General features: G+C 45.6%; 1 protein-coding gene across 1 annotated transcript in view; it reads right to left on the bottom strand.

The window, feature by feature from the left end:
• Nucleotides 1-8951, bottom strand: part of CRIM1 (cysteine rich transmembrane BMP regulator 1) — a 168882-nt gene extending 159931 nt beyond the window's left edge. The window contains exon 1 of the mRNA XM_083857559.1: nt 8585-8951. Within this exon, the coding sequence (XP_083713685.1) occupies nt 8585-8936 (352 nt within the window). The 5' untranslated portion in view covers nt 8937-8951. The remainder of the gene's footprint in view (nt 1-8584) is intronic.
• Between the last annotated feature and the right edge of the window lie 3076 nt (nt 8952-12027).

Here is a 12027-nt window from a genome sequence, read left to right as displayed (position 1 = left end):
TACTCCGCTACTTCCACCTGTAGCTCTTAGGATGCAGAGAAGAGCAAAGACATCATAAAATACATTGAGGACCTGAAAATTAAACTGTCCAAGTCACAGTTTACAGACTCTTGCATCCTTTTAAATCTGCATTTGAATATAAGAGAGAAGCAATCCTTTCTGAGACTGGTACTGCCCTCTGGGAACTGGGAGGCAGAGGGGGAGAACCTTTCAGAAACTCCTGCATGAAACTAGACCCCAGGTCTGACCTCCAGCACACTCACATACACAACAGCATTTTCAAATCAGTGGTATTCATTAAGATGGTATGACACTCTGAAAGGATTCTAACTTGCTAAAATAAAAATAAGGAAATGCTTCTTGCCAGTAGACTCTCGCTTCTCTTTGAACAGGAAAAAAGAATGATGGAAAGGAAATTCATGTTTTGGAGGAGTTGAACAATAGAAATGACTAATTACCACGAAAGAATGCTTGAAACTCAGCCCCAGACCTTGAAAAGCAGCAGAAGGAAAGACTAGCCTCAAAGTGAGTTTGAGCTCATACACTGGCTTCAATCCTCTTCCCTTTGCAACTTATTCCTCCACTGAAGTCATGAATCAAGGACTACAGCCGGCAGAAACTCTTATGGTAAGACACACAGCTGAGAGTTTTGTGAGAAACCATTTTTTTTTTTTTCCACATTTTGGAATGGTCCATTTTCCAAGATCAAATCTTCGTGTGGAATATACAGCAGTACAAAAGGGTTTTGCAGCTGCCTGAGAAAATTTCTAGTCAAAGCTAGAAAGCAGAACTGTACCATAACATTTAGATACCTCAGAAACACAAGCATGTAATACTTGTCTCCAACCTGACTGCCTGCTTTATCTTTATCTCAGGTGATCAAATCCCCAACGTAATGAGAAAGATTTTCACTGCAGCAGCTCTTCATGTGTTCGAAAGACAGTTATTTCATACTAAGGAATGCAGAAAGTATTTAAACAGACCAGCTTTCCAGTGAATTATCTCTAGAAACTCTACAGAAGTTTGGAGGAAGGCAAGGAAATGTTAAGTGAAGCATGTGACCTGGACAACTATTGCAAGTTTAGAAGTCTTCTTTTCCCCACACTGTCTGGAATATTTTACTTCTCCAGGTATTCCTCTCCCCACCTTTTTGGGGGGTGTGGGGAAGGGGGAATGGAGGGAGGGATGGGGAGGAATGTGTTTCATCTTTTGGTTTTTTATGACTTTCACTCTTAGGGTTCCCTACAGCAAAAATAGATGGTACTTCCAAAAGCCTTCCCCAAAGATGGTCTGAAATAATAACTCATGAGTTTTGAAGTTTGACCCCTACCCATTTACACACCTGAAAAAAGACTCACAAGCAAATTATTTTAATCCCATGACCAGAAACATGTCTTGTTTGTAAATAGCTGACTGAAAACACTGCACTGTGTCCCAGGATTTAACTGGTCAGAAAAAGCCTCTGCCAGTACTCCCCTGATTAGAACAAGCATGGACAGCAGTGTTTCAGCTGTCATAGCAAATTTTTCCTCTAGCTCTAGAAAATTCTTTGCAAAAATAATCGCTAAAGCCTCAGAAAAGGGCCAAAGCTTCATAACCATTTTCCAAAGCAGTCTTAAATTCCAAATTTCTTTTTATTTTCCCAAGCTGCACTCTGCACCCACAAGCTTCAGAAGGCTGCATGTACAGCAGCACGCATCAGCTTCACTGCAAACAAGCACTTGGCTGGCAGCTTGCTGAAGCTGCTAGGCAAAGGCAAAGCTGACGGGAATAGGAAAAGTTTTGTCAAAGACAAATTCTGAAAGAGGGCCATGAGTAAAGCAACCTATACCAAGAACAGTCCATATTGTAGAAATCTGATATCCTAAATATTTTCCCACTCCCGCCCCCCAGTCATTAATGCAGCACCACTGAACACCATAATTACAACCTATTTCAGAGGAATTGCACCTCATCTCCTAGTCTCAGAAGACTACAGGGAAAACTCAAGCCTGGATTTAGAATTACCCTCAAGGTTTCTTTTCCTAAAACCTAACTTAGAGATAGACATTCAGTTTGTCATTTCTATTGTGAAAGCAGCACAGGTTACATCAGTGCATGTAACACCATCATCAGTATGATCCCAGCTTCTTATCAACAACTCATCAGTGAGTGGAAGAAATACTTCCACACACACATCCAGCCTTTCTGAAAAAATCTTGAGGAGATTACAACACAGCCTGTAGCAAAACACTAAACTTTAATTTCAAGGATAAATAACCCAATAGAATGGGCTCTCTTGGATTCAGAAACATTACACTTGCTAGATTTTTCACCAATAAAAAGAAAAACCCAAGCCCATCCAAACAAACAAACCCCAACCAAGAACTGAAGCCTAACTGTGGTTATGTAAGGCTTAAAGTTTAGGGAATGAGTAAGAACATGGGAATTGGTGCATGCCTAAAGTCAGTGCTTTTCCTCCTGCCCACAACCCTTGTTCCCAAGTTCCTTTTCTTATTCAGTGTTAATAAAGACCTGCACAATCATGACCCACAAGGTGGTGTTAACATGATTTGCAGATTCTCAAGTTAAGTACCCACTAAACCCAGTGAAAGTTGCTGGAGACTGAGTATTGCCTCTGGTAAAGGTGTGAACTGCTTCCATTCTTCTCAAAACATTAGCATGGGCTTCCTTCCCCAAAACAAGGCCAGGCTAGTCTGTTTAGATGAGAGCTCCCCCAGGGACTATTGTTAATCCACATGCTTATGTGGAATTTAATCTAGATGGTCTCTATGCAAATTTATCTTCCCATCTCAGTTTATGTGGGTAAGTTTCTCCATATACATAAGCTTTCTGTGTCAATATTAGTCATTTTCCAAATTCCAGTATTGTCAGACCCAACCTGTGTCACTCAAAGTCTCAGGCAAAACCCTGAGTTCATGATTTCCAAGTTTACATTCCCTGTGGATTAAATGCATTCTCAAATGAAAAGCAGTTTATAAGTCACAAGAGATACTTAATAGGTCACCTCTACAAAGTATTTAATCCATTAAAACACAGAACATTTGGTTCTGTCTGTAAGATCCTATAAACTTTGGTTATTAAGATGAAGAATACTGAAGGGGGGCACAATGGAAGGAGGGGAAAAGGACAGCATTTTTGAACCATATTAATGGGTTAATTATTGCATAATATGCCTGTCAGTGAAATAACATTTTGGTTGACTAAGTACCAGGCAAGAAGTTAAATTATGCAAGAATCCTTGAATTAGCTAGAGGGTGCTTAAACCAGCAAAGATGCCTAGGGGCAAGTTTGAAGGTAGTTAAAAAAAAATTAAAAAGGAAAAAAAAAAATCTTTATAAGCATCATGATTTTGGGGAACCTGGTGAAATAATCACTTTCTCTGTGGAAAAATTCACAGAAGCAGAGAGGATGCTTATACAAAGTTTTAAAAAACTAAAACTAAATAAAAATAATAGTTCTTTTACAAAAGTTAAAAAACTTAGCAATCCAGCCTATGCACAGTGAGATTTCTAGTTTTAAACTAACTGTGCTGATCCACAACAACAAAATCCTACTAATTCCTGCATCGTATCTGTTAGACTTTTCAATTTAATTTTTGCTGAAATACTGGAACCAAGTTATTTCTGAAATTGAAACACGATGCACAGAAACAGAGAGGAAACCATTTCCAAGTCAAATAAGCACCTGATCCAATTCAAATTCCATGCCACACTCAGAGTTACATGTTCTTACTGATGTTGAGATTTCAGCATTGATGGAATACAGAATAGAAATAGCTTATAAATTATCCAGTCTGTGTGTAAGAAGTCAGCATTCTCTTAGTAAGTGTTTTTGGGGGCAGCAGGGAGGAGGAGTAGGGGAAGGGAATTGGTAAATTTGATCAAAACTAGCATATCAGAAGCTGAATCTTCACCAAAGAACTACTTCTCATTCCAGATACACAATTTAACTAATTTTTCTGATGGTTTTCCTTTTTGACAACATAAATATTTTTTTTCTGTTTGTCACCCTGATAGTCTGGATTGCTGACAGCCTTTGAACAAAGTATTTTGACTGTCTTCACACCAACAACCATTGGTACACCACTTAATATTGATGAATACAGATCATCAGTTCTAACATTTGATGTTGCCACTTGCACTTGCACTTGCACTGAGGGACATCAGAACCACTTGGACATTTCCCCAGCCACTCACTGCAGAACAAAGAAAAAACCCAACCAAACAAAAAGTTAAGAAATCTGGGCAGCACTGTTCCAGTCCAAAGTGATGTAAACAACTGGGTTACCCACATGCAACTTCCAGACTACTTGAACTTCAGTAACTTGTAAGGAAAGCAAAATACTGCCTGATCTTTAGGGGTCTGGACTGCATCACAGGCAAGAAGCCAAGCATGTAGTATAGCAGTCTGTCTGAAAACAGAGCACCAAGTTGAGGGCTTTGTGTCCATTGACCCATTAGAGAGCACAGGACTGAAAACAACTGAAAACAAGGTTATCCAAAGGGTACTAGCTATCAAAGTCACTTATGATAAAAATACTATCAAGTCTGCAGGTAGGTTGTTCTTACTTTAGTAAAGCAGGGAAGAACTGCATTAGCACAAATGTAAACCAATGCCTGAACAAAATAAAGAAACAAACTCAGCTTTCCTCTTCCAAATTTTGAAAAACCCCTAGGCTTTCAAGGTCTAAATGCGTCTCATCAGCTCCAGTTTCACTAAGCTTTAGCTACATACCATACACTGTGCCCTTATATATTTCTCAGGGAGGAAAACTAGGCAGACTTATGGGTGAGGAGAGGAAATTGGACACATCCAAGCTCTCCCAGCTTGCCCCAGACTGTAATGCTCCAAACTCCCCAAAAGATGTAATTCAATAAATGAGATTAGGACTAGCCACAGTAAGGAATCATCCTACAAGATTAACAAACACACTTCCCAATCCTTGCCTAAAATCTGCTACAGCAAACTTCTCCTGGTCCCAAGGGAACTTCGGTTCAGAAGTTATGTACTAGGCAAACAAGCCTCAAGTACTCAAGGCAAGCCTTAAATTATCTACAGTAAGAAAAAAGAATACAACAGTAACTATATACCCTCACCAAAAAAAAGACCCCAACTAACTAAAGCAAGAAAACACACTCAAACCCCACTAAAACCATGCTAACAAACCAAAACCAAACAAAGTAATAGATATTATTGGTAAGCTAGTTGCACAGTGATACCTTCTTTCAATGTCTACCTAGAGGCTAATTCATATGGAAGTATATTCTAAAGAGAAACTAAGAACACCTTCAGACTGGTGGTTTTGTTAACTATGTATTTCAAATATATCACAAAACTTACGTTTCTGTTACACAGTCAAAAATTATTTCTAATCATTTTCAGTGTTATATTATTTGCTTCTATCACGACTTTGAAAAGTTTGGCAAAGCAAGCTAGGCCTCTTCATCTAATAGCACCAGAAACTGGGGAAGGATGGAAACAGACAAGACAGTCATCTCAAGAAATGCCTTCATAGAGTAACCTAACTTCTTTGGCAGAGCTTTTTCAAGGCTCTCTGATCCTCTGGAAAGCCAGAGCCCTGCCCAGCTGCAGAAGCCAAAGCTAAAGTGTTTCTGGAGAACTTCAGTCTGATTCAGTGGTGGCTCTAGGACCACCTTTAAAGTTAGATACTAAGGGTAGTTCATGTTTTGCATTCAAAATTTCTCAACCTTGAGTCTTTGGAAGGGGGTGTAGCCTCTCAACACCTCGCAGAACTAATCCAGCAAACCCCTGTAAAGGATGTTGTAAAGTCAGCAGAGGCTGGAGGTGTGCAAACTCTCTCAAGAATGCTCTTTAGGAGGTGCAGCTACCAGCACCAGGACCTCAGAATAATTACTTACTAAGAATACAACTGCATTCAGGAAAGGCATTTGCTCACTTCAGGATAACAACAGAAACAGAATGGTAGAACTGCTTAGAGATGTGAATAGTTAAGGTGGTGAGAGAAACAAGAACTTCCTTCAGCTTTTAGAATGATAAAGGTAAAAAAACCCTCAGGTTCAGCAACAGATTTCATTAATAAACAGTGCTTTAACAAAGAATAGTCTGTTTGTAATTTCAGAAAGAGAAGCTACTAGCAACAGATGCCACGGAGACTTCTCCGTCAGGTGTTAGGGAACTCGTTTATGTCAAGAGTGTCAAATGCTAAAAACAAGTTAGCAGACCAGTGTTTCTACCTGTTGCTATTGCAGCTCTCAAAGTCTTCTGTAACCTAGCATATGCTGATACTCTGAAATAAGACAGGGATGAAGCTTCAAAAATGATACAAAAAAAATGCTTATAACTGTAGCCAGTAGGGGTCATTTCAGTGTAAAAAATTGCAATGAAAGAAAAGGCTAGAGACAGGAAGGAAAGTAAAAACATGAATTTCTATTCACAAATTCCATAAGACACTTCCATTTCCTCCTCACTGGACTGGGGAAGGAAAGGGCTTGCACTCCCAATGTGCAAGACAATAAAAAAAGCAGAGTCTTTATTCTGTTAACGGATAAAGGCATGGCTTAATACTACTCAGCCTGTTGCATGTGTGCCTGTCAACTGAACAACTGTTTAGGTCATCACAATCAAAAAAACAGAGCTATTCAACCTCATCTTAGTGATCAGAGGCAGTACAATCAGTACCCTTTTATCCTTGCTGCCACCTCATGTGCAAAACATGCACCAGGAAGAACAACATATTACCTCTGCTCCTTAGAATGTGGCACTTCCCTGACAATTCACTGATAGGACTATTCCAGGACTATTTATTAGGCTGACAGCTCAGCTCAGTTCCTTTTAATTTATGAGAATGAAAATGACATAGGTAAGTTAAAATAAGAAAATTAAATAGGAAAGTTATCTCCCTTAGTTATAGTTAATAGATCATTATCTCCATCCCCCAGGACTATTGCTATAGGGACAGCTGGAACTAGTTTCTAACCACAACACTAATTGAAACACAATCTTGCCAACAAATGCTTCATACTATTTTCAACAGTAGATGGGACGTGTTATGAGTTGAACTATAGCAATGTACAGATTGCATCACTTCAAAGGAATGAAATACTCCTAAACTGCCAGAGATGTCCATACTGTGATACAGTAAGAGAACTGGAACATTAAAGCCTTTAATGACTGTAGGCTTTTAGCTCCTTTAACCATCGAGATGGCCCAGCTTTTACTCAAAAACACACGACAAGAGAAACTCCTGCAAAACCAGGTAGGTTTTCCAAGTACCTCTGCTTGTACTTTTCTATTTACAAAAACTTTTTCAATACATATTAAAAATAAGAGACTACAGCAGTGTACATAATTCAACGACACAGTCCCAACCAAAATCTTCAAAATAGTTAAGAGACATTTTAAAATGCTTAAAAATCCAGCTTTTAACCTAGAGCTCATTTTACCCAAGCATCAGCACAGGTGGGGACAGACTGCGTGCACTGCTTTGCAATTTATTTGTTATCGAGGCAAATGGAGTTTTAAACTAATAACGAGCGAGCGCCAGGACAAAGGTCAACTGCCCACTAAAAATGACCCGGTTCAGCTTTCTTAAAATAGTGCATCATTTTAAATGCAAGTTTTTTTGGACAGATGCTGCCTCACCAGCTCTCTGGACTTTCTACTGCCCTCTACCCGCCGAGAGGAGACCGCTGCCGTCTCCTTTTCCAGAATTGTCGAAGCTCCCGCTCCCAATCACATATACATTTATACATTTCCCAAACTACTGCTTATTTGCCATCTCTTTACAGCGCCATGTTTCTCCTCAACTTGGGGGAAAAGGCAATTGGAGGTAAAAGAGAAAGAAAGACTAAAAATTTGTCTCTGGCCTTTCACTAATTTATAACACATAAAAAAAATAAATATTAGGAATTCTGATAGATAAAAACCGGAAGGGGGGTAAAGTCCTTTTTGCATTTCATACCAATTCATCACCTCACAAGAAGTGACTTTGAGAGGAGTTCTACCGTGGGTGTTTTCCCCTCCTTGATGCTCCAGCAGGGAAAAAGCCACCCCTTATTATCATTATATGGCAAGCAGGACAGGCAGGGAGATATTAAATGACAGGAACAGGAAAGAAAACTTTATAACAGATGATCAGCCTTTGTTGTTCCTTTACACAGGAGGGAATACGGAACAGGCATCAATGTGCACGACTGACCTGGCCGGTCTCCATCTGCCAAACTCTTCCCGAGCCTTTTATCAAGGAATTTTACTTGGGCATCAGCAGCTCATACAAGCTATTAGCCGTATACCAGTGACACGCCACGGAGAATTAGTAAAACCCTGAAGTTTAGGGTAAGGAAAATTAAGGGCGAAAGTTCTAAGTAGGAGTTTGCGGGGGTTTTTAAGCAGGGAAGGTTAGAGGATGGGAAGGTTAGACGCAGATGGGACGGGGCGGGCTGGAAGGGAAGGGAAGGAGGGAGCACCGGCGCCTAAAACATCTTAGGTGCGCCCTCCTCCCTTTCCCGGCGCCCACTGGGCACCCCAACCCGGGGATGGAGGGATGGAGGGATGGATGGATGGATAGAGGGAAGGATGGAGGGGGTCCCGGCGGTCTCACCTTCGCAGACCCCCACTTCGTACTCGGTGATGGAGTCCCCGTTGAGCGGCGGGCGGATGACACAGCGCAAGCCGCGGTCGCACGCCCCGTGCAGCCCATAGACTCCCCCGCAGCTCTCGTTCCGCTGCCGGGCGCACATGAAGCAGCAGCGGCAGATGCCCAGCACGACGCTGCCGGGGCAGCTCTTGGGCTCCTCGCATTTGGACTCGTCGCAGGGCAGGCAGACGAGAGCCCGCGTCCCCGACTCGCCCAGCAGCAGCAGCAGGGCCAGCAGGAGCAGCCACCCCGCCAGGTGCCGGCCGCCGTCTCCGCCCGGGCGTCTCCTCCCCGCCGAGACCGCTGCCAGGTACATCCCCGCCGCCGCAGCCCGGCCTGGGCCGGGGGAGCCTCTGGAAGCCCCCTGGCCGGGCTCCTTCCCGCCGCCCCCGCCTCCGGCCCCCCGAGGAAAGTTTCCTCTCTCTCGGCGGCGGCGGCTTCGGCCAAACTTCTCCTCCGGGTGGCGGCTCCGCCCGCTGCCCCCTCCGGGAGGCGGCGTCCCTCAGTCCGTTGGTCCGCGGTTCCCGGTTGGCGGCGCGGTGTGTGCGGGGAGCGGCGGCGGCTGGCTGTGCCCGTCCCCCGCGCGTCCCGAGCCCCGACTCGCCTCCTGCCTCACTCTCGCCCCGCTCCAAGTGCGCCCTCCGCCCTGCCCCCATTGGCCGACGGCCGCCTCCGCCCCGCCCCCAGCGCCCGTCCTCGCCGCTCTCATTGGGCAGCGCCGGGGCGGGCCCGCCCCCTTCCCTCCCGCGCCCCCCCGGTCCCGATCCTGAGCTGGAAGAGGCGCAGCGGAGGCGAGGAGCGGCCTGGGCCCCACGGCGGCCGCGCCTCCGCCTCCTCCTGCACCTCCCCTCCCCCTCCGGGGCTCCGGGCGCGGAGCGGAGCGGGGCGGCGGCGCCAGACCGCGGGGACGGGACACCGGGGGCGGGGAGAGAGAGAGGGCCCCGCGAAGGGCGCAGCCCCAGCGGGGCGATGCTGAGGGGAGCCGCGAATGGGGCCCCGCCGGCCCCGGCCGTGGCGGCGAGAGCCTCCTCCTCTTCCTCCGCCCGCTCCCTCGAGGGGCGGCGGGGATCCGGGACGGGGAGCGGCTCCGCGCCCTCTCAGCGCCGTTCAGCGCCGGGAGAGGCGGCCCCGCCCCGTTGGGTGCCCTCAGCCCGGCTCGGGCGCGCCCAGGTGCCCGCGCTGTGGGGCGGCCCAGGCGGGGCCGGGAGGGGCCGTGCCGCTCTGGCGGCGGCGCAGCGCTACCCCGGGCTCATAAACAAGCGGCGGTGCCCGCCGACCTCGGCACCGAAAGCCGGCCCCCGCCCGCCCGCTGCCCTTGGCCGGCACACGGGCAAAAGGCGCCCGCGGCTGCCGGCCAGCCTTCGCCACCGAGCGGCCGCCGCCACTGCCCAGAGCTGCCCGGGGCTGTGCGGGCCCAGGCCGGCCCGGAGCGGCGGCGGGAGGCGCTGTGGCGCTGGCCCGGCCAGGCCAGGCCGGCAGGCGGCGGCGCTCGGCCCGAGGTGCTGCCCCGAGCCGGGGCGAGGAGGGAAACCGAGAGAACGGTGTTGCCGAAGGTCAAAACGCTGCCTGTCCGCGGGCGGAGGAGACGGCAGGGAACAGGAGGTAGCTGGCCGCACCGAGCAGCCCCTCGGTGTAATCTCAGAGCGGGACCTGCCGCTGCCGTGTCCCGCCCAGCCCCAGGTGCGATGGCAGCTTTGGGAACGATGGATCTGGCGGTCAGGAATGCCCGGAGCTGGGGTCATTTAGAGTATGAAGCCATTAGCCAATCCACGAGTGGATTTTGTCAGCTGAAGGGTGCTGAGCCCGGCAAGGCTCCCCACTGCCAACAGTTTGGGAAGGAGGCTCTGGAACCTTAATACACATTATTACAGAGAGGCCAAGGTATGGTTTCTACCGTTTCTCTAGTCCCACACACATGTCCACTTTGGCACAACCTGCTCTCATATCAGCCTAGGAGTTGCCATGGAAGAGCAAAGCTCCAAACTGGCAATGCAAAGTTGCCACCAGGAAGAGTCAACGCTGTAGTGTAAAGCTCTGTCAGTGCTAACATACCCTTTAGGTGAGTTTTAAAAGCACTGTAATTCATGGTTGTTGACTCCAGCCTAAATATCTACTGTATCAAAGAAAAGAAAAGGCCCACTGGTAATGGAAACAGTGTAACCATGTAACATGAAGTTGAGAAATAAAGCATTTCCATATTTGTCTAAAAAAGTGTTTTCCATATTTGTCTTTTTTTAAATAGACATCGTTAGACATTATTGCAATGTTTATAGCAGGATAGCAGGCTATATTGTGATCCATTCAGATCTTAGACTAAATTGTAGGAGATACTTTTCAAGAGCTACAATGTTTTTATTAGTCTCAATAGTTTGCAAGACATTGGTCTTTCTCAGTGAAACCCCATTATTGCAATAAAACACTTGATACAGCATACATTACATGGATTAGGGCCATTCAGCTGACATATCTCAACAACAAATGGACAAGCAGCGATTTACTGGGCAGTAGTATCTGAAGTAATACTGTGATATATTTTTTAGTAGATTTAGAAAGTAAATGACAAGCTGGTCTTGCTAAATGCACTGTGTTTTGGTGTAAACAAACCCAGTGTATACCTTTGAGGACAACCAAAAACATTGTGTGTTTCTGAATTCTGAAAAGCAGTAGGTCAGGAAAGCACCTTGAAGGTCATATTAGACAAGGCCTCAATCTCTGAATGTTATGCAAAATGAACGATACTCCCTGGTGAAACAACACACCAAGTAAAAAGTTTTGTACCGTTTCCTCCAAAATGCAAATTTTTCTTCCCCTCATCCTCAGCCCTCTCGTGTCACTTTGCCGAAGCACCTGCAGGGGTCAGAGTACCTTTTATTCACCAGAAATTTCCACCAAAAAACCCGCTGTGATTTGGACGAGAGTAGTTTGTAAAAACCTACTGTTTCCTACAACCTGGAAACACTGCCTTTTGGATATGTATTTTACTGACGAGGCACATGAAGGGGTTTTGCCTTCCATGTATGGCATCACTGAGATTGCTTTTTGAATGAGGCACACAGTTGCTGCGACTGTATTTTTAAAACACTGTTCACAAACCTGAGATTGTGCAGAAAGGAATCACAACAGTGATTTTAGCGCTAGGGAGGATGCTGCACCGTACAATACGTGGTCAGAGGCTTGAATTTAATAGGCTTAGTTTATCAAAAGATGAAAAGTGAACTGATTACAATGTATTAATCCCCTCATGTGAAAAAATGAACTGGTCTATGAAAAATACGTAGGTATTTTTCCAGGACTTATGTACATAGCCAGCATGGAAATCCCAGACATGTTGGATTGCATGCTCAGGCAGTTCAATATTTCCCAGACATGCCAGACCTACCCGTCATGTACTGTACTGATGTACAGTA

This window comes from Zosterops lateralis (genome assembly GCF_965231275.1).
Source record: "Zosterops lateralis genome assembly, chromosome: 3".
Lineage (NCBI taxonomy): Eukaryota > Metazoa > Chordata > Aves > Passeriformes > Zosteropidae > Zosterops > Zosterops lateralis.
The sequence above is the reverse complement of the archived record's forward strand: the minus strand, read 5'-3'. Positions and strand labels throughout refer to the sequence as shown.